At 35.7% G+C, this 24408-nt stretch overlaps 1 protein-coding gene across 6 annotated transcripts in view; it reads left to right on the forward strand.

Moving 5' to 3' along the window:
- The window catches only part of Ten-a (tenascin accessory), a 411424-nt gene that overhangs the window by 232701 nt on the left and 154315 nt on the right, over window positions 1-24408 (forward strand). For all 6 annotated transcript variants that reach the window (XM_069499423.1, XM_069499424.1, XM_069499425.1 and 3 more), the window contains one exon: window positions 10856-10955. In XM_069499423.1, coding sequence (XP_069355524.1) covers window positions 10856-10955 — 100 coding nt within the window. The remainder of the gene's footprint in view (window positions 1-10855; window positions 10956-24408) is intronic.

The following is a 24408-nucleotide window of genomic DNA, read 5'->3' on the forward strand; positions in this document are numbered from 1 at the left end:
GCCGTTCCTCCCCCCTTATCTCCGAAGTTTACCAGTCGGAAAATCTGAAATAATTATGATCAATAGAAGTTTATGTATATTTTACAGTAAAAATAAAACTAGCACTTTTACTGTTGTAGTTTTTTTGATAATAACAATAAGCCACTACAAACAAAGTTAGTTTTGCGGTTTGTTAACAAAAGTGATTCTTACCGTTTTATTATATTTTTGAGTAAATGTACTCAATTTACGTTCTTGACACAAGAGCATCAGTTCTTTTATAGTCTCCCTACGTACCTACACGAACTAGTTCGTTACATATTTTGACTACGTTTCGCTGACTCTGATTATGTAGATAAAGATTCCTTTGCGTAGTAGATTTTACGTAAACATAGAAAAATGATGATCAAATCAGATATGCATAGGATCACTTTTTATCCCCAGAGATGTGGGAATTTCGGCGTAAGTATTTCAGTGGAACACATGTTTCTTACTAAGAACATAATTACTTTTACTCTTTCCGCGTGTAATTTATGTGCATTGCCTCTTCTAAGAGAGACTTTCATAAATTAACTGTGTTACTTACTTATATATTATTTTAATGAAAGTTTAACATTAGACTCATAAAAAATATAATTTCTTCTTTCCTTTTTTTGTTATAAAATCAGGTTTATTGCTCACTTTGCGTTGTATGTAGGGAAAAATAACGCTTTTTAAAATCGCTTTATCTGATTAACTAGCGTACGTCCGCGTTGACTGCACAAGTTTCAAACCCCTATTTTACCCCCATAAGGGTTGAATTTCTTAAAAATCCTTCCTTAGCGAATGTCTACTACGTTATAATAGCTATTTGGATGCCAAATTTCAGCCCGATCCATCCAATAGTTAGCATTGTACGTTGATTGATCAGTCAGTCAGTCAATAAAAAATTTAAAGTGAATAGAATATTCAGTCTCACTATTTTACAACTTCAAGAATGTTACACCAAAAAGAAATTGAGTGCTTTGAGATCAAGACGATCGATATTAAAAAAGTCAAGGTTGATTAAGCAAACGCGAGTCTATTCGTATAATATGCGACAGATCGAGATGACAATCGGGGTGGGGACGCCCTGCATACCCACACGTCACTCGCGCTAACCCAGTGCGGGATAGCGCGGGTGCCGTGCGGGTGTGCGGGGCGACTCTCCGCTTCATACCCCGAATGCCATCTCGACCTGTCACATACTACAGGTATGTCGGGTTACCTTTCGCACTTTTGATCAAGTCCGATTGTGGTCTTATTGGGCGTCCACCTTGAATCCAATCGAGTAAAGTGCACGATCTTTTAGTTCCTACCTTCGAAGTTATTTCACTGAAATGTTTTGATAGTTGACACAACCAGTATTGAAACACGAGTGCTACATATTATGACATCTCTAGAGTCACGTCTTCCTTGCATAGTCATAATAATATATATATTTTGTTTTGCAAACTGTTGCACAAAGACTTTCAAAAATATAATTTATCTATCTAAGTAGGTATATCATCATGATTAACCCATCGCCAGCTCACTACAGAGCACGGGTCTCCTCTCAGACTGAGAAGGGTTTGGCCATAGTCTACCGCGCTGGCCATGTGCGGATTGATAGACTTGATTTTTCACATGCTGCCTGAAATGGTCCATCTCTATTGATTACACATTAGTGGGCGTCGACTGTAGGTACTTTCGTACCTAAATCTCAATTATCTACTTAAGTCAGTATCAGGGTGAACTCTGTACGAATTGAATAAGCCCCCCGCTATTACGCTTCCCTTTATTTTCGTTCATTCCAAGAGCTTCACTCAGAAATTTGGTTCAATTACCTACCCATCAATTTGGTGAATCAACGCAGCATTCTCTTAGCTTCTTCTAATTTTGTGTGAGATCAATCAAAATTATTATGAATTTTTATCGTGTAATTTGTATGGCTTTTATATTTTAATATTCGAAATGAACAGTCTATTAGGTATAGGTACATATAACCTATTTGTTCATAACCTATAGGATATATACCTACCTAATAACCTATGTTTTTGTTTTTCCATCAATTCCAAAGTTGTATTTAAGAGTACCTACCTACATTCTGTATGATTCATCTTATTGATTCTGTATAGTTCTTCTCGGTAGGAACGGCATTCCGAACCAGTGGTAAATTAAAACTACCTGACGATTCATAACAACATAACGTCGAAAAGTTAGAGGAGCGTGCCCAGGATCGAACACCCCCACTTCCCAAATAGAAGGCGGACGTCATAACCACTATGGCTATCATGACTTTTTTCTTGCTTGGTTATGATTGCTTAAAGGTAATATAGACCGTCATTGGAATTATATATACCTACTTAATGTAAATAGCTAATTACGTTAAAGTTGATTGTACAAGGCTTCGTGACAGGAAGCTCGGAAAATGTATCTCGCAATAGAACTTTCACAAAGGCCGATTATCCTATTGAATTATCTCGAAAGTTAACTCAAGCACAGAGTCGCTCCATTCCTGCATATAACCCATCAGATTCATTACTGGTTTAAACTTTTGTTCCTTGACAACAAATGAAGTATCATTATTTGGAAAGAGACAGATGTTTAAACATTAATAATTAATTTATCTAAATTCATATAACTATCTTTATCTAAACGACATTAACGAAGGCGCGCAAAAATTTGTTCCACTCATCCTGCTGCATAACAATGCATTAGGAACTTGGATTAGGAACGCAATTTCTATCAAAAGTTATGCTTAAAGACTTTTAGATAAATGATATAATATAAAATGCAACCTTTCGAAAAATTTGTATGGAAACCTCGTTTGTTGTAGGGCAATCCTGATGCCCGTCCTTACTTGGCTATTCAGTGCGCGCAACATGAAGGAAAATTAAGGTAGGCTAACGCAGACATGTGGACTTTTTAACATTAAAGTAGTTTTATTGTTTTTATGTTAGCTCTACATGTTACATGTATTATTACTGCCCTAACTTATAATATTAATTAAAATTAACCACCTTTGTTGTGAAGCCTTTGTACAAAATTAATTTTGTTTTAGATATTTTTGCAGATAGTTTTTGAGATAATAAAGTAGGACGCGACAAGTCGAGATGGCAATCGGGGTTTGGCGCAGACTGTGCGGGTGTGCGGGGCGTTCCTCGCCTCATACACCGATTGCCATCTCGCCATCTCAACCTCTCGCGTACTATTGGTATGTTTCTTTAGTTGTAATAGATGGATCTCATAATTCTTCTTGTTTGAACAATAATTAGTTTCTTCGAAACTAAATCACAATTTTTGCTCGTCGCGGCGGAAGCACTTCCATTCCATCATAACTTTCCAAACTTATCATAGTTAGGGACGATCAATTTTCATTTTCCCTCGATTATACAACTTCTCTTAGAGACAAAATTAAAGTAGGTAAGTACTGTTGAATCGCTGCTTTACTAACGACTTTGTTTCATGTTGTTCGCGATTAAATAACAGCAAAGTGCTAGCTAATATTAAGAGCTTCAGCGATGATTTGAGTCGGTATTCACCGCTTGAGTGCTGTCTCTCATATCATCATTAATTAAATCGAAATTCAATGCACGATTCATCATCATCGTCACCTCAAACCATCGCCGGTGCATTACTGAGGACAGGTGTCTCAAAATAAGAAAGGTTTAGGCCATAATCTACCACACTGGCTACATGCAGATTGGCAGACTTCACACACTTTTAAGAACATTGTGCTTGATGGTATAATCTACATTTACTAATATTTTATTTTAATAGCTATTTTTAACAGCTAATAAAAACAAAGATGGATTGGTTGAAGTTGTACAAATTTTTATTCCTCTACGGAACACTAAATAATAAAATAATGAACGAAACCGAAAACTCGCTTGCCTAATCACCAATTCTTGACTTGATAGGCTTCATAAATATAGGACCCCATTTTATTCTCTTTTATTACCTTACATAAAAGCACATGCCATTACCAAAAATATTTAATTTTCAAATCAAATAAGTATTTCTATCACTCAACAGTTTTGATTTAATAATATTAGTGCTGGTTTATTGGCTCAACCTGTAGAAGGGTCTACAGTCTACACTCTACAGTCCCGTAGCTTTGTACCTACATCTAATTCGTTTTGTAGTTCTGTCTGCTACGAGGCCTAATGTAAGTGGCCAAAGTTTGAACTGAACTGTATGTTGCTATAAAAATGTTATTTAAGTAGTAATTAAACATGGTAATTTGATAACTCCATTCTTTTGTTGATAATACTCTGGTCTCAAAACATATACTCAGGGTCTAACGCTAAATATTATGTAGAACAAGATGATGCCCATGACTTGGTCCGCATGGATTTTTAAAATTCTCGTGGAAACGCTTTGATTTTCCTGGATTATAGCCTTTGCCCGTCTCCAAGAAACAAGCTATATCCGTACCAAATAGGTGATGCCCTCGACTTCATCCACGGTTATACCGGTTTTTGAAAACTACGTTGGAACCCTTTGATTTTCCGGAATAAAAAGTAGTCTACGTCCGTCCCTAGTATTTCAGCTATTTCTGTACCAATTTTCATCTTAATCAGTTAAACTGATGGGCTGTGAAAAGCTAACTCAGACAGACAGTCAGACATATACACTTTCGGATCTATAATAATAATAAGTATGGATTATTGAACTATGATGAGTATCAAGAGCTTAATATTGTCCTAGGAAAATGGCCAATGAGATATATAAACTACAACGCAAACAATATTTTGCGTTAATTCTGTACAAATAAACGTGTTATAACAACTGACCAATGAAGCGAGATTGTTTCCTAACCCTCCTACTAATAATATAGTACACCGCGGTGTCCTCATAAAAATATATTTAATGACATCGTAAAGATTCGATACGCTCCAGTAGCATTGTGCTGAAAATGTACTCTCTCTCTCAAAGTGTGCTTTATGCGTACCTATAAATCCGTGAGTGTTTCATTTTAGTATCGTACCTTTATTGATATGAACATTATGACCTTAGGTACCTACATCGTTTCTATTTACTTATTGCTTCGCAAGCATAAATGACTGTCGCATAGTGAAATGAAAATTTATTATAAATATGATATTAAGTACCATAGTGTGTTATGCATAAATTGCAAAACTTGTATATTTCTATGGAGCCGGAAAATTTAAGAAATAAACCCAGAAAAGCCCTAATACTATATTATGAGGAAAAGGTCAATAGGTTATTGAATAGCTACCTCAAATAACATTCATTTTTAGGGTTCCTACCTACCTACAGGGTACTTCCCGTTGACCTAGAATCATGAAATTTGGCAGGTAGGTAGATCTTATGGCTGACATTTGGGGAAAAATCTGAAAACCGCGAATTTAGGGTTAGATCACACAAAAAAAAAAAAATTGTGGTCATGAACTAATAATTAGTATTTTCAACTTTCGAAGTGAGTGACTAATATCAAGTAGGGTATCATATGAAAGGTCTTTACCTGTAAATTCTAAAACAGATTTTTATTTATTTTTATGCATCATAGTTTTTGAATTATCGTGCAAAATGTCGAAAAAATACGACTGTAGTACGGAACCCTCATTGTTCGAGCCTGACTCGCACTTGGCCGGTTTTTTTTAAGTTAGGCCTACAAGTATTGAAGTTCTAGTTCTATATCTAAAATATATTTCATCATAGTCTAATGTAAAAACCTGTACCTACAACTTTTCTTAATTTTATAACTTTTTCTGTCGATTCTAACCGTGTTGTGGCAAAGACAGTTTTAATATTATTAAATAATTGCGGTGATATGGAAAAGGAAAAGTGCAGTAGAGTTAATACATTTTGATGAAAACGACCTTTGCCATTTGTTTTCATAAGTACCCGTTAAGTACAAAAGTCAAACTATAGTAGTATGTTCAGGGCAGTAACTAATGGGTGGCAAGTTTCAGTTGTATGTACTTAAGCCCCCGTTCTTGAGACGAAACTACTTTCCGAGCACACATTAGTGGGCGCCGAGCTGGTAGGTGCTTTTTCGGGTAAATCTTAACTATATACTTATGTCATTATTCAGTTGTTGCAATCAAATTAACTGGCTTTAACTTAATTGTCTCTCATTAATAAGCTAAAAGATAAAATTCGATTTCGATTTGGACGGTTAGTGCAGTATTTTGTAGATTTTGTGGTATGAAAAATTGCCATAAGTACATAAATAGGCACACTTTGCACGCGTCCAAACACGTGACGTGAATGAGTTTCTGTTTAGACAGTTTGATCTTAACCGTTTGGTACATATTTTCCAAATAACTTAGGTATTTTAATTAGGTACTTCTTTCTTAATCGTGATCATCGTGATTTTACTGATGAAAAAAGAAGATACGATCAGTGAGATTTAAACTATTTTTTTGAAATAAAGAGCGAATTTTTATCATGAGCTAATTAAACATTGGCCTCGATTCTCTAGTCTCTCTCTAAACTAAATTTAGAGTATCTGCATCCTTTTCTTTTTACTAATGCTAAAAAAGGAACGGAACATGACTTTCACATTTAAAGACTCTAAATTTTAGTGCACAATACAAATTTAAACAGTAGGTTCGCGAGTGCGTGCTAAAATCACGGGTTTACCATCTAAAAATTAAATTTAGAAATGTCAAACTGCTTCTGTCCTTTTCATATTACAATAGTAAGAAGAGGGTGCGAATACTCTAAAATTAGGTTGTGCTTAGAATCGGTGCTAATATTTGCTTTTTCTACATTTACCAGTGTCAAATACAGCAAGTAAAAATTGGACCGTAAAATTTAATCATAAAATCGCTTGCCTTTTTGGTAATGTTCACATTATCGTGATTTCATTCGATGCGGGCGTGTCACATATCGCGCCGTAAATGTTTTATGAGCCACGCACATTGTCAATTTTGATGAGGGCTCTCATAGCAAATATAAACCCTATCAGAGTTACGTGGGTTAAGTGTAGGCGTTTATTAAACCTACAAAAATAACAGATCTAACAAATTAAGTACCTACCTATTCATAATTTTACATTTGCAACTTAATTTACATTTTTACAAACCTAATCTTTGTGTGATTGTTTCTTTAACCATTTTATTTTATTGTGTTTTCAATAAAATCATATTAAGTATATTTGATTAGCTGACATATTAACTTACAGCGCATATCACTGTCCACTGGCTCTATTTTGAGATTTTGCATGATATGTTTTCTCAATGTAATTATTTGTTTGCATGTTAATTTGTTTCTGAGCACACTAATAGAAAAACTTTGGTGCTAAAAGTTTCACATTTAAAACCATACAAGCATAGCCAAACTTAAGCAGATACCTACTTACTGCTATGAAGATATAACCATTTTTAGTAATTTAGATTCTTATGCTAGAGACATGTTTTCTCAATCAATTAAGTAGGTACTTTATGCTAAAACCCTTTCAACCGAATAAAAACGAATGATTTACAAGCTATGTAGTCATTTATGTTATTTAATGAAATGATATTTGTTATTTAGTTTATTCAACTTACATAAAATAGCTGGATGAGTAACGGTAAACAATAAATTATTAGGCAAACTTTGTGAAAACTTGAAACAATCTTCAAAGGACCATGAACTAGATCAAGTATATAAAGGCGAAACAGGCAAAATTACTGCAGAATTTTCGCCTCTTCTATGATCAATTCAACCAAATCGCTTCTAATAATAATTAATAGACACTTACGTTTAGTATTACATACATATTATAATAATTACCGGTACCGTGAGTATCTTAGCTTATAAGGTAAGGCTTTATTAGATAGAAAAAAAAAATATCATCTGAATATTACGAAAAGAAAAGTCCTGAGTCACTGGCTCACTCATCAACGCTTAGCCCAAAGCACTGACAGCTGAAAATTTGCTTACAGGTTCCCTTTGCAATGTAGATAAATAAGGCCGGATTTTTCAAAATTCTCACGGAATAGGGAAAAAGATGATTTAAATTTTCGCCGAGCGAAGCCGTGGGCGGCTGCTAGGCTTTATATTATCATAACTACACTTAGTATTCAATGCGCGTTACCACGCGTAATGTAGGGGGACATTAAGCTCATATCCAATGCGGACAATAACTTTGATTTTTTTACGTAAGAGCAACCTCCAAGCTTCTCATAACATAAACATGGATATTTTCAGTAGAGCACAGTTTTTACCTGTGATTTTCTTTTATAAATCTTAAACTTTATTTTCAAGCAAAAAGTATTAGATATTACGTACGGCGTATAATCCATATTAAATTTTATAACATAGGATTACATTAAATGGTTCATTATTTCCAATGAAGCGTATTTTCGAACCTGGTAGCCGATATAAGTCATCCTTTCGACATTAATCTGTTTACCAGGCCTGATATTGAACATTACTCTGGTCTACATAATATAAGTAGGTACAGGTCTAATACATATGTTGAAGTTAAAAAATTAGCAATTTTCTTTTCTAAAATGTATAAACACTCTTTGTTTATATACAAAATCGAGTTACTATCAGCTAGTAATTAATAAATTTTGATTTTTGATTATGATAAAGTTAAACAACAACTTTTAGTTTTGATAAAGAACAACTGAATTAAGGCTTCGGATAAATTATGGTCAAGTATTATTATAAGTATTGGTGAAAACAAACCACGTAATACATTACAAACGCGAAAACAAATCCATGTCGATAGGGAATACTCGTATCTTAGATCAATTCCATACATAAGCTCTAAATAAACATCACTGCAATGAATAACGAGAACACGGCAGATTTGTTTTAGTCTCTTCCGCTTTAGCGTGTATTTACATATCATGCATCCCGGAAGAACTATGTAATAAATTTGCGAGTGATGAACAAAATGGTAAACGGAAGTTATATTTCACTAAATTTCGACGGTGGCAGTTTGTCAAGGCGCACGGTGCATCGGGACATCTAATCACGTCCCAGTATCTTCATTAACACATTAGTCAAAACCAAAATACCTCAGCTCTATCTAGCAGAATCGTTCAATGATGGTATCTATTTTCAACTTTGAAACAGTGCATTAAGATTCAAATCGCCGTAAAATTACATACGGCAACTATAATATTATAATAATATAATGTTAAATTGCTTATAATATTAAATTTTAAAAATAAATGCACCAGTTTTAAGATAAACGCTAAATATTATAGATGATGACTATGTAGTTATGACTTCCTCTAACTGGAGGAAGCTTTTTCAGAAAAAAATATTTTATTAAATATACGCTCGTGTCAAACTGTCGTTGAATTTTGTAACACTACAGTTAATGTTCAACAAGCCTATTGCGATACCTAATAATACTTCGTATCATGTTTGCGGGGATCTATGACGAGCCTGGAACATCCATCATGCTCAAAGGCCACAATAGATTGATCGCCGTTACCAGCCGCAAATATACCGAAGAAGCGTGGAAACACTAAGACAAAAATGGTGAAAGCAAACAAATGTGGTGTCGATAGCGTGACAGAAGGATTGATAGTTGCTGAGCGTCGTCGTGTCCCGGATGTCCTTCTTCTAGTTTCTATAAACCATAGATACGTCTTGTGATTGTATCTCTAGTACCTACCTACAGCATAATTTCACGTCATTAACTTTTTTCTTTATCTTTATTGGAAATACATACAGCATTAAAAATATATTGCTTGGCTGCTTATATTTACCTGCCTGCTAATTAATCACTGATTTTATTCAATACTAGCTTATGTCCGCGACTTGATCCGTGTGAACTGACTACACAAATTTAAAACCTCTATTTTCCCAGGGGTTGAATTTTTAAAAATCGTTTCTTAGCGGATGTCTACGTCATAATAATTATCTGCATGCCAAATAGCGCGATCCGTCCAGAAGCTGTGCGTAACTACTGCGTTGTTAGATCAGTCAATCAGTCAGTCACCTTTTAAATAATAATAAAAAATATTGTACTTGCTTATCAATATAAAATTATTAATTTAGACATCCACTTTAATATTAATAACTAGATGATACCCGCCGACTTCGCCCGCGTGGGTTTAGGTTTTTTAAAAGTCCAGCGGATATTAATTTTCCGGGATAAAAATAGTCTATGTCCTTCCCCGAACTTAAGCTAACTCTGTACCAAACTTCATTAAAATTGGTTAAACTGTTGGACTGTGAAAAACTAGCAGGCAGACAGACAGACAGACACACTCGCATTTATAATATTTATATGGATTCTGATATAAGCTTTTTATCAAAAATCGAGATCACATCAAAGTAGAGTATTAAGTCGTTAGTTTACAATGTACAAGGGTATTTCCAAACAAAAGTACAAATAGTAGAAAGTACAACACGAGATGCAGAGATGAAAAGGCTTCGCTCCGCCGAGAACAGATGTAATCGGATTTCGTGTCTACTGTCTATGTATGATTTATATGGGTTTTCCTCAACAATACAAAAAACATTTTTAATGCGATCTTCTTCAAGAAAATATGCAATATTGTTGACACAGATGCAGCTTTTGTTATTTATAAGAGACTGCAAATTATTTAATTTTAATTGGGGTTCATAATGACTACGACACACTACAGTCAGCATGGCCGTAGGTAAGCCGCCCTTGGTGATAGCTTAGTGGTTAAGACGTCGGCCTCCTAGTCGAGGTCGGAGTTCGATCCCGGGCAAGCACCTCTAAATTTTCGGAATAAAGTGCGTTTGAAGCAATTATAAATAAGTTCTATCACTTGTTGTGTGGTAAAACCAAAAACGGCCAAATTCTCGCTAAAAAGTCGTTCACTCATTCAGTTACCGTCTTTGGTCAACGTTGCTTAACTACCACAATCGATTGATATGCGTTGTCACAACTAAACCACATGACCCTCAACTTTCATTGTTCCAGAATTCGTCATTTCGGAAGGTGGCCATGGTGGTTCTGGTACATATCCTGCTCGTTCACCAATTTCCAGCTCCACAACGGGACACTCCAGTTCTAGCCACAGGTATGAAAATATTATTTTACAGATGGTTCAGCCCTTATGTGGAAGCTTGATTAAAATGGACAATTCTTCTTCTTCTCAATCGTTCACTCTTGACAGAGTGGTCGTGTTCTCCCTCCAGCAAATTCTGTTGGTGACATTAGGTGCACACACGGAGACAGGCGTACGTTTGTTGCAGAGCGGATTAAGTCCGTCCACCTGGTTGGGGAACGCCCACGTGGACGTGTGCCCTCCACTCAACCTTGTACCACAAGGTTTTCGATGGTACAAGGTCGAAATGGACAGTTAGAAATAACCAAATCAATGGTATGTTCAACCGTGAGACTCGATTCGCAGATAGCCTGCAAGATTTGTTGCAGAAGTATATTTAACAACGACAACTTTGACGTACCTACATTGGGAAAATTAACTCAAATTATTTATATTACAATATTATTTTTGGTCCATGGTACATAACATATTTTTAGTAAACAACAAGTAAGCATGTTTAATATTTAACCGATTTTGGTACCTAATGAATTTCTGAAACACTCATTAAAAAATGTTTTGTCAAGAATACCAAAAAGATTTAGCAATACCCATTTTTGCATTAGTACCTACCTAATTACGTGTTTCAAATAAAACTTGAATACATGTATGCGAATATTTTTAACCATGCGAACTTTTCTAACACTTTTTTCCGTGCATGGTGAAAAATACGTATTTTAAAACCCATCTAGAATCTGTAGATTTTTAAACAAAATTTTGGCCCGAAAACATTTTTATGTTATTGAAGTAAATTAATTTGAACACGTTGTGTAAAACAATTAAAAAACCTTTTAGTGGCAAAGTTCAAAAAGTTACATAAAAGCGTAAATTTTAGCAGTGACTCGAGCAATAAAGTCACCGAATATGTTCGTAAAAGCCCACAAATTTAATAAAGACATTTCTGACGGTAAAAGAGTGCCTATCAGAAGTCTGAAAAACCTTTATTAATGCACTTACATTCTAAAATTTCCTTTGAGCTTTCAAACCCTCTGAAATTAATCTTAGCTCTCATCAAAAGGATCGTGAATGTTCGGCATGCCAACCGCGTGCCTATTGAATGCGGCTAAAACATTTCGAAAAGACAAAATTTGACGTGTCAAGAGTAATAAAATCCCCTAGTGTGGCTTCTCATTAAATAAAACCGGTCAAGTGTGAGTTGGATTAGCACACGAAGGGTTCCGTACCTTAGTTCAATATATGTATAACTTATAACTTTTACTTGTGCTATAGCACAATTGACATTGCTACCTGCCTAATTTCATGATTCTAGGTCAACGAGAAGTATCAAGTACCCTATAGGTCTTTCATTTCCTTGATGGGTGTTGACAGACAAACACACACAATGAATCCCATACGGGTCCCTTTTTTCTTTGGAGATACGGAACTCTAATAAGAGCCGGAACCTTTAATTTAACATTCTCAGTGTGAAGGGCAACTCGCAGCTAATAAAAAATTGACGGACCCTCCAGTCGGCACGCTTCGGCACCATGCAAAAGTACTGTGACGTTGTACATTAATTTAAACTTATCCGTGAGAAAATACTTGAAACTTTAGAACGAGAATGTTCTCCGATTTCCATTTTTAATTCTAGTTCTGTTTACGGAAGCCGGGCAATTAGCAGCTTACTTTATTAATGAAGTGTTTTCGTTTTTGTAATTTCTTAACTAAGCCATTTGTAATTTCTTTTTTCTTGTAAATATTAGGTACTACGTGGTTAAATTTTTATAAATTACACACAACCAAATGCTTATTTTATCGTTCTATTTTAATCACTCTTGCTTATGAAGAACTTGTTGTTATGAATCCATAGCGACTCTATTATAACGTTTTGTCATGTGCCTATAAAACAATAATTAGAACTGAAACTTTGAATGGTTTTTATTTTATCCACATAAAAAAGTAAAATGATTGACTATCAAAACGATGAAATATTGATAACATTATAAATACAGATTTCATTTCATATAAATCCGTTATCGAAGGAAATAAATCTGTATCAGCAATAATCTAAGCCCAGTTATTTATTGTCGTTCGGCAAACAAATCCCCGAAAATTCGCCTTCTGTCGACTCGATTGTAAACCTAAATTTCAAATAGCTGATGTTTAAGCACCTTATACTAACACCCATTTCCTTAAAGCTTACAAGATATTAAAATTTCCTTACATAATAAAATGTACGTACTTACTTACCTACAGTATTTACAGATTTAAATCGGTACGAAGTCGTGGAAAGTCCCTCTCTCTACTTAGCGGTAGGTAATTCCCGTTGACCAAGAATCATGAAATTTTCAACTTTTAAAGTAAGATTACCAAGTGGTGTATCATATGAAAGGGCTTTATCTGTACATTCTATAACAGATTTTTATTTATTTTTATGCATAATGGTTATTGATTTATCGCGCAAATGTCGAAAAAATACAAGTATAGTACGGAACCTCGGTGCGCGAGTCTGACTCGCCGGTATTTTTTTCTCTCGTGAGGAAAATCCATCATGGACACCACCGGCCACGGGGGAGCACAGTGATTATGTCAGACTCGTAGCTACTAAAAACCTCACGAAGTTCCATCCCACCGCTAACGACGGAGCACAAGGGACCGAAAACGCCTCGTTAGTCTGCCAGCGGATGTCCGCCGCAGCAGACCTGCCACTGGGGCACTACGTGCCCCCAAACACCGTAAGAGGTGGTGGTTACAGGCATGCCGGACCCACAGCATAACCTCAACCAACCTGAGGACCACACTGTGAGCGACGGAGCGCCCTGTGTCCATCATCCACAGGTCCTCCCGACTGCTAGGGGAGGGCAATTCCCTCTCCACGTTCCCCATCCTCAATATCTCCCTCGCCCGTCACCAAACAGGTGATCCTAAATAGTCCCCAATTTTGTTAATAGATATCACGGATCGTCGTGTCTCAGCGGCATTTTATATAATAATATAATACTTACCTACGTGGTAGTTTAAAAATCAAATATGCAGTTAATCCAGCGTATAAATACATAACTTTAGCTAAAGCCATTGTGTGCTAAATAGCAGTAAATTTAGAAACTCGTCCGTGCAACTTCACCTAAGGCAGAGCGCGATCCTCCGGTGACGTCACAATTTTATGTAATTAACGTACCTAGCCGCTCGTGTAACGTCATGTTACACTGCAGCTAACTCTAGAATTTTCCGAAAAATTTTATTTCCAAGAAAGAACTGTAACGGTAAGTATGAAACTAAGTATTACACTTTTATAACATAGGTTGAAATAGAATTGAAAATGCTCTCCAGCGAGATTGACGAGATTAAGGGTTAAAACCCTTAACATCTTGCCAATAACAACCTAGTATAGACAATCCTGGCGCTTACGTACAAGGAGGCTCGACACCAAATGAGATGCGACAAGGGCAAGAGAAAGACGAAATAGAAGCTAGTGACTCCACGTATGGCACCCGGTCCGTACTTTGCAGAGGCGCTCCGCGTAGTTCGTAGAGGTGTACTACGTAGGACGCAGAGGTGGGCCGCGTAGGGCGCAAAGGCGCGCTGCAGGATCGCAGAGGCGCGCCGCGTATTTCGTAGAGGGGCACCGCGTAGGTCACAAGGGGTGCCGCAGGGTTGCAGAGACTCGCCCATATGGGCAAGTCAGTGGCTCCACACATCATCATCATCGTGGCATTAGCTACCATTCAGCGCGCTCGGCCTGCGTTACCCTACAGACGGTAAACTTGTCAAGTCAGGCATTGCGATGATAACCATTTTCATCAGTTCGTATTAGGGTTCGTATGATACAGTGTACAGATACCGGACGTACTCCCGCCCGCCGCACCACCGAGACATGGAAATGCTCTACTGAATCTATTTACCGCCAAAACCCCTTATCTACTTTTTGTTCAACGAAAAACTGAAATGCAATTTTAAAATTAGCTATGCTGAAATTTCTGAAAACTCACTCTTTTGTTAAATACGGAAATATGTTCCCGTTAAAAAATACACAGTAAGTTTTATTTCTTGCTGAGTTCAGGCATGCTATCTAAATAGTTGATATTGAAATCCAACCACACGCGGCTTGTGAAATAGAAGATTTTGTCGTTAGATTTTTATCGCCACCACTGGTCGACTAAGAAATACCGCTTTCCGTGAAATTAAAAAACCCATTAAGTGACTACTTAATTCGTTCTTAAATACGTACTAGGTACAGTGATATTAATAATAATTCATAACTGGAACGTATAAATACGTAATCATGATATACGTTATAGTCAAAATATTAATGAGCTTTTCATATCGTACTGGGGTCGCTAGAACTAAGGTTATTAATACCTTATAGGGTACCCTTAGCGGTCACAATTTTGCCTGTTCACGATTCGACCCTTGTCCAACGCGTTAGCTTTTAAATTGAACCTAAATAATGCATGATCTAACCTTAAAATCTCATTTTATGTTATTACTTTTACTACCTAAAGTTATTTGAACTGTATTGGTTTGCTATCTAAATGCAAATGTAGCTTTGACCGTCTCGATAGCGAGACAAGGGCCAACGTGTCACTTGATAATAAGTAAGTATGTAAGTTTACGGGAAATGTATATTTTCTTGGGTTTATCGGCGAAGTTGTCCAAATCAAATATTATATTATATAACATCGGCCAGTCTTATTACAGTCAATACATATGTGTATTGACTGTAATAAGCATTATATTTAAATACCTAATTAACTAATAAATATTTTCTTACTAAAATAAACTAGAAAAATCAGTATGTATATTAACACAAGCTAGCTGATGCCCGCGACTTCGTTAGCGTGGGTTTAGGTTCTTAAAAATCCCGTGGGAAGTCTTTGATTTTTCGTGATAAAAAGTAACCTATTTCACTCTCCAGGTCTTAAACTATACTCATGCAAAAAATCACGTCAATCCGTTGCTCTGTTGCGACGTGATTGAAGGACAAACCAACAAACAAACACACTTTTGCTTTTATAATATGGGTAGTGATAAAATATAGATAAGTGCATCATATATTTACGTACGGTAGGGAATTTTAGACAGATTTGTAGAACACGATTTTTGTTGGAAATAGCTGTTCTATAGGTACTAATTCTATTTACTTCAGCAGTCACTGCTCTTTAGTACCTACCCTAGATAGGTATGAAAAAATAAATTGTTCATCTAAGGGTATATTTAATAAATCTTTGTTGACCTTGTCATGTATACAGGACCAGGATAAATAACCAGTCAGATTTTATAACTAGAGTAAAAATTCTAGATAAAGAGTGGTAAAAAATATTTCCTACAAAACGCACAAAAACCTTAAAAGTTTAATCAACATTAACCCATTATACACTCAAAGTAAACAAGATTTATTAAGACTTACTTTATGTTAGACATTACCTAATCATATTGCGTTTTGCCTACCATTATAAAATCAATAATGTTTTTACGTACTTATTTTTTATTTATTTACAGTGTCTGCAAAGTTTACGTTAATGAGCACAACTTCTTTAATTAAAAAATAATTTCTGATACCTTAGTCTCGTAAATCTTATTAAATAGAGATTAGAGTAGTAGTTCCTATGGCAATATTTCTCAGTACGTACCTACCTTTCAGTAGAAGACATGGATGACGCATGGTTTCCTCATTTTTCCTCTAAGAAAGGCTAGATTTTTATGTCTTTTTTATTTCTAAATCTCAACTGCAATCAACTTCAACAAAAATTTATCCTTAAGGTTAAAGTTGGTTAATCCAAAATTTGTCCTAAGCTGTACAAAAGTAAAAGTGTTTGAAATAACTTGCATTCTAGAGATGAACATAAAATGCTAAATTTTATCCCCGTTAATCAAAGAGTTTCCACGGATTTTGTAAAAGCTTAATCCACACTGGCAAATTAATTGCTAGTCTCTATTGAAATCGAAATCCAAATATATAATAGGAAAAGGAAAGTCTAAATATATAAAAATAAAATCTGTTGTGATCCATGAGATACTATTATACGTAATAACCCCAAAAAGCAGCTGCATAAAAGTATACTATCACACCAGGAAACTTCATTGTGAAGAGAAAACAGTAATAAACAACTTATAATAAAACAAATAAGATGAGTCATTCTGTTCATTAGTCTAACTTCAAAAACAAGAGGAGGCAATAAAATTACCCCTTTATAATGCGTTAAGTGGAATCGAATCATATCCTATCATCAATCATCATTGCCCCCTTTAGTCTCACCTAATCCCCACATGAAATACCACTCAAATTTTGTAGGTTCACGCGCTCATGGAACTAATTAAACACAAAGGTTGAAGGCCTGTTTGAAAGCACTGATGAGCACTTTTATTCATAAAAAGTTCGTTTTTCACTGAAATAAGAACTCCACTCAAAAATCACGTAACATGTAAATAAAAAAATATGTGTACAGGTCACTATGGTACGCGACAGGTTATAATAGCAATCGGAGAGGGAACGGGAGCCCGGTGCGGGCGAGCGCGGGTGACGTGCGGGTGTACAGGGCGTCCCCCCGCCTCATCTCAACCTGTCGCGGACTATACTTACCGTAGGAACATGTCTCGCTTTCTGTTATTTTCGTTGATTATAGAAACTCTTTTAACTTTAAGGTACAAAACCTTTCATAAAACGTTATATTTTTTTATTATGCACACGACTTTAACTATGTATTCGTAATTTGTATTTGCGTCGTGATTAGTCAGATTATAGAGAGAGAGCCAATGCGTGCCAGACCTTCCTTATTTTATAAAAGCTGAAAGTTTCTCTGCGTATTGTCCCCAACACTGTAAGGAACGTTTGTCTGGATCATGGTGGCTTAAGATTTTTTACACCTTTATTACCTGTTATATCTTAAAGCCATTATCCAAACAAACGTCCAAATAAAAGTTCTTCCCATTGTAGGGGAGAATACGCAGATAAACTTTCAGCTTTTATAAAATTAGGAAGGTCTGGCATGCGCTGGCTCTTAGGCTATTAATGTTTAGTCTGTGGTTACATGTTTGATTAACTGAAAACATACACTAGTAGCTAGAGGTTTAGAATATTTGCTTATTAGCTACCTAAGTATCTAAGTACTCTACAAAATAAAAATTTACATTGTATTTTTCATCTGTAACTGTTCTGTATCTTTTCGAACTAAATTGTGTTAAGCGCAATAATGACTGTTAGCCTGTTTATAACATAATTACACAATTAAATCAAGAGCACGTCCGTCGCGCCCTAGTCTAGAGTTCGCAGCTTGTTAAGTTGACACATTTTCTTTTTATAATCATTGTTCTGCTAAGCTTTACTTTTTTTTTGAAAATATTACAATAAAACTTAAAGTTTTACTTATCTTATTACTGTACAAATCATGCCGCGTAGAATGGTGCGAAGAATACTGGCTGCTTTTCCGCACTGGACAGCCAGGCTGATCCTTTGCGCGAAAAATGAGCCAGCTTTTATGTTACCAGATTAGGCTATCAATTGCGGTGAAATATCTTTAAAAAATAGAGATAGCGAGCAAGCGAGGGTCACCTGATGTTAAGTGATTACTGCCGCCCATGAACATTTGCAGCACCAGAGGAACTGCCGATGCGTTGCCGGCCTTTCAAGAATTTGTTGGTCCGCAACTTGAATAACCCCATGTTGTAATCTACTTAGCTTACGCTTACGTCTCTGCAGTGCTCCAGGATTTCCAACGAGCCGGTTTATTTGGGATCGTCCACAAGTCGAATAATCTGCCTTTGGATCCGATCAAATTTAAGGAGTTGGTACTGGGGTGCTCCGGCCCAAAGGTGTGAGCAGTACTCCATAATATGTGGGCGGACTTGCGCTTTGTAAAGAAGGAGCCTGTGCTCTGGCACGAAGTACCGCTTTGCTCTATTGAGCACCTTAAGCTTTTTAGAGGCTGATTTTGCTTTATCTTCCAAGTGATCCTGAAACTAGACCTCGCACGAAATGTGGACTCTAAGAATCCTAATGCTGTTGGAAGGGGTGAGGGGAGTGCTCTGAAAGAGAACAGGTAAGATAAACGGGATCTTCTTGGTGGTAAACTTGTATTTTTGTCGGGTTAAATTGCACTAGGTTTTGTTAACCCCATTCTAACACTTTACCTAGGCAGGTTTCTATTTCAGACACAAGTTTGGCTCTGTACTCCTCCAGCACTGCGCGAGAAAGCTGTGCATGTCGTTTGTAGAGGGCATCATCCGTACTGAGATGATAGTATTTTAATTTAATATGGTTATGTATTAGGAAATTCTTACCATTACTAACGTGTTTATGACTATATTATTATTATTCGTATCTACTCCATATAAGTAAGTAAATGTCGTACAAGCTGCAAGTAAGTGACATTACATAAGTTAACATCAACAATTTCTGTGTATTAAGTGTAAGTTTCAAGTTAAAATTGACAATGAAGTTACGTTAATCTGTCTTTGCATGGATTATCAAATCATACTCAACACAGATTAATTGATCACATCACGTTAATAGTAGAAGAGATCGTAGATTATTTAAAACTAAAGAATTTAAATTAAATCTTGTAATATACCAAATCTTATCCACATAAAAGTAGCACAGTTTTCTCGAATATAAGATAACATTGTTTTCTATTGTTTCGTGCTTGAATTCGGTCATTCCTCGAAGAGGAAACAAGAAAACACCCATAAGCATCGATAATACATAATACCCGAACTGTTCATCCGGTTTCCATCAACCCGTCGCTTAGTAAAAGGGGGAAAAAATAAGCCAGTCGAACTGACCACATGTCGGGATGTGTCCGGCACCCCGACCCTCGCGCCCTCTCCGAAAGTGAGTGACGTCTCAGCCGCAAAGAAGCTCCATTAACCAACAACTTTAAGGGGCTCAACGAAGATGCGAACGCGTAATAAATAAAGCTCTTGAGACAGATAAATTATCTTTGACTTGCGCACAACCACTCCTGACAAATTATCTGTCATAGAACGTAAAAACAAATTTGTTTAGAACTGGAAAACTTATCAAATGCGTACCTATGAATAATTGAAGTTGGAAAAGAAATTATCTACACGGAAAATATATTAACATTTTGACGTGCAAACTGAATGCCAAAATTGAGGTAGGACATTGGAAAGAGCAGGGGCTGATGCTGTTAAAGTTTTAATTGCTTTTATCGCGGGCTTTAAAAGCCTGAAAATGCGTGTGACTATGTACAGTTATCGAATTAAATCTTTTAACGGAGTACGGTTTTATAGCGACACTCCATTAAGTCTTGCGGTCGATTCGGTCACATGTCCTTTTAGCGTAAATTACATTATGTAAACAAATGTTAAGCAATACATACAAAATGAAATATAATGCCATTAGACTACCTACTTTAGGATTTAGGAATCGGTTTCAAGTAAATTTTAGGTCGTTATAAAATTAGGATGTATATAAGTACCTACCTATTGCGCAAGTTTGCAATTTCTAGCAGCCATTAAAGTTAGATCTTGTCCTCGTGAGTGTGCACTTATTAATCTAATCGAGTTTCATATTCATGTCGCGATAAAGTGTTTTTATTAAACTGACTTTTTTTTGCACGATGGTCTGTTAAAACCTAATTTCCTTACGGCCTGGAAGATCGATTCCCTCATAATATTTTTGTCTTAGCTTTACCATAGAGATACAGCACTTATAAAATATAACATTTTTGTTACTGAAGTTACCCTGTAGTACCTACTAAGCTACTTACCTAGTAATAATTATTGAGAAACGCAAACGCATTAACTGCAACAAACTATTGTACAGTCGTTTTTACGAAGTTTATTCTGTTAGCTGCATTCATAGTATTCATACAAATATAGTTAAAACGGTTTGTTTTGGACGTTAACAATATCTATGTCATAATAATGCACTTTACGCCCGGCTTACCCAGTTGTCCTGCATTTGTCCCACGCTAGCCAATTAAAATGAAACAAGCACATTGACGCGAATGATATTCTACAATTAATAACTATTATTATTGGCCTATAGACGACAAAAGGCTTGTTTTTATTCATGCATGTCTGATGAAAAATGCAAAATTACTAAAATATAAGTGGGTTTTACCTTGCTTTAAATAAGCAGTGATAGCCTAGTGGTTAGGACGTCCGCCTTCTAATCCGAGGTCGGGGGTTTGATACCGGGCACGCACCTTTAACTTTTCGGAGATAACTCCGAAACTTAATTAATTACTATTATTACTTAAAACGCACATAAGTGCGTTTTAAGTAATTAAATATCACTTGCTTAAACGGTGAAGGAAAACATCGTGAGGAAACCTGCATGCCTGAGAGTTCTCCATAAAGTTCTCAAAGGTGTGTGATGTCTATAAATCCGCATATGACCAGCGTGGTAGACTATGGTCATAACCCTTCTCACTCTGAGAGAAGACCCGCGCTCTGTACTGAGCCGGCGATGGGCTGATCATAATGATGATGAAATATATTTAGAAATCTGGAAAAACGTTACAAACGAAATGTCAGTAGGCACGAATGACATTTTTGTATGTAAAAAGAAGTAGGTACATACGTTATAAATGTACCTACGTATACATGTATCTTAACACTTGGGTCACATGTGACCCTTGTGGACCTTGGGCCACATTTGTAGAGGGCTATCCATTTTATGCTAGTGCGTCTTGTAGATATGTCTTACTGTCTTACTGATCAGTCATCACCGATCACGAATTATATATCGCCATATAATTTGAACTTAACATGTTTATGGTATAATTTCATTGGTAGCCGCTGACAATATGACCATTAGTCCTACGTACCCAATACGTACGTATTCAGCGAACCCGTTCGTACAGATATAGGTAGAAAATGGTTTGCGTCGATTTGCCAGTTGTCCTGCCATTGTCCTACGCGATCCAATTAACATGGAACATGTCAAGCACATTGATGCGAGTGATGTTATGCTGTCACTGGTAATTTTTTTTATGAAAATATTGAACATTTCGATCTTTGCGACATCAGGAGCTCCTATTTATTTGTTGCACTTGGTATTTTGTTGGTGCAATTTTATTCCACAATCTCACCTGTCACTGATCTATCTATGGGTATCTGTAAGTTTTCAAGTTAACTAACGTAACATCCTAATCATAACAACTCCAATAAACAATTTAGTGACATCCACAAATTACCTTATATTTTGTGGTGACATCATTGCCGATGCCAGTGAAGGCCTTCAGTGTTAAGTTACAAATATACTTACTCCAATTTAATCTTAAAAATGTTGACATAAAAATACTTATTTAACGTTCAAAATTATATCGACGTATATATACGTCATATACGTATATCATTGCTATACCTACGATATCGTAGGTAAACCTATGATAACTAAGCCAAATTTTTTGTTCATTAAATGTACTAGGTATGATGAATTTTAAGTATACAATACATGATAAAGTAAAAAAAAGTAAAATGTTTTTTATTGTACCTACACCAAAACCAAAACAATAGAATATAATTATTTAATAGAATAATATAACAATTTATTTAATATAATTTTATGTTATTATTATTTTAAGGTACAATTAAAATATATTTTAAAATATTTGTTAGCAAAAATTGTCAGAATATTAATAAAATCGTGTATCTACCTATAGAATATAATGTATAAATAATATATTATAATATCTAATAGTATATAATATATAAGTAATAGTTACCTGTATGTCTACGAATAAGAAATAATGACAAATAATAATTCATAATAATAAGTAAATCAGAATAGATATAAATTCTTGTAGACCTACCGAACAATATAATTCTTTATCCAAAATACCAAAATAAACATTATATCAAAAATCAGTACTATTATTATTATTAATTCGGCATAATTGACAAAACTAGCAGCGGATGTAATTATCGGGGTAAATAGCAAATAAAAATCGCTCGCTAACGACCTCCGGAACAAATCATGCGTCCATAAGCAATCCTCTTACGTTAAGCCCCTCGACGCCCCCTACCCGGCTCATAAGCCGAGCAATAGAGATATGATAGACGTTATTAATTAGATGTCGTTACGTCTTATGCCATTTCATTGTGTGAATGCGGAAAAACCATTGCCCTAAGTGAAGTTCCCCTGACGACGCTTGCTTCCCGAAGCTCCCCTCGAAACATGTGCCGCTCACAAATCGATATATCCATTAAATCGTACTTATATCGATTCATCTAAAGCGATTGATATTACTGTAATTTTATTCAAAACTGTTTTGAAGTTTCTTGCTTATTTAAAGGAACAGTCAATGAAACTTGTGTAACGATAACATAAACTTGCTTAAAATAGGAGTCTTATGAGGACGTTCTAAAGAACAAGCCGCCATTAGTACATTATTATAAAAATTACAGTGAACGTACCCAAAAACTTTTAGACCTGGTTCCTCGATCACCTTTCTACTATAGTGCCGCAAGGTGTCATCAAGGTGTCCACCCGTAAGTAGATAGTCGAAATTCCACGGACAAGACGTATCTACGAAATGCCTACGATGCGATTTGCCTCCTCGTTTCTAATTCGAACCGCTAGGATAATCTGGTATCGGTTTTCCCCTCTACTTTTAATATACCTACTAGATACCTTCATGTCAAGAGTGAATCGGCATCTTCTAGGCAAGCGCGCTTCATCTTAGGCTGCATCATCACATTCCAGCAGGTTTGATTGCAGCCAAGCGGTAGTCGAGGTATAAATTTGAAAAATCCAACGTAATTTTTCAATGATAAAAGCATGTATTTCAATTTCAATGTAGATTTTCTACTCAAATATGAGGAATTCAAACAGATTCCCTATAGTTTCCCGGAACCAACTGAACTGAAATTGGGACCCTAATAATAGGTAAACATTTATTGAGTTGGCTTTAGTTTATTAGGGTGTATTTTCATATCAATATAAACTTTATGCGTTACGCCTTAAGACCTCTAAATATGTATGTAGGTATGCCCAGGGCGCATCACATGTGGGAATATGATGAAATGGCACAACCATATTGAAATTATAGACTTGTATTTTGAATGACGGAACAAATTATTATTGTAACAGAAGTAAATATCCGAACATGTTTTCATAAATATCAATTCCAAATACAATTTCCATTACCAAATTTTTATTCATGAAGATACTCGTTGCAGTGGCAATAAAAGTACACACGTTCTGTGAAAATTTCAGCACTTTACTTATTACAGTTCACGAGATACAGCCTACTGACAAACATACCGACCGACCGGCAGCGGAGGTCTAGTTATAGAGGTCCCGTTAGCACCCTTTGGGTATGAAAGAAGGTAAAAATGTGAAAAAAAATTAAAAACCCCGTTTTAAAATAGACTCAAAAGTATTAAATAATTATAGTTAGCTATGAGGATATTTGTTATCAATAAATGGATACCTACATCACCTCACCAACATTGCATACAAAACTAATTAATTACACGATTCCGCTAAATTTACTTGCCAATTATTAACATAGGTAGT

The sequence above is a fragment of the Maniola hyperantus genome, chromosome 6 (assembly GCF_902806685.2).
Source record: "Maniola hyperantus chromosome 6, iAphHyp1.2, whole genome shotgun sequence".
In the NCBI taxonomy this organism is placed as follows: domain Eukaryota; kingdom Metazoa; phylum Arthropoda; class Insecta; order Lepidoptera; family Nymphalidae; genus Maniola; species Maniola hyperantus.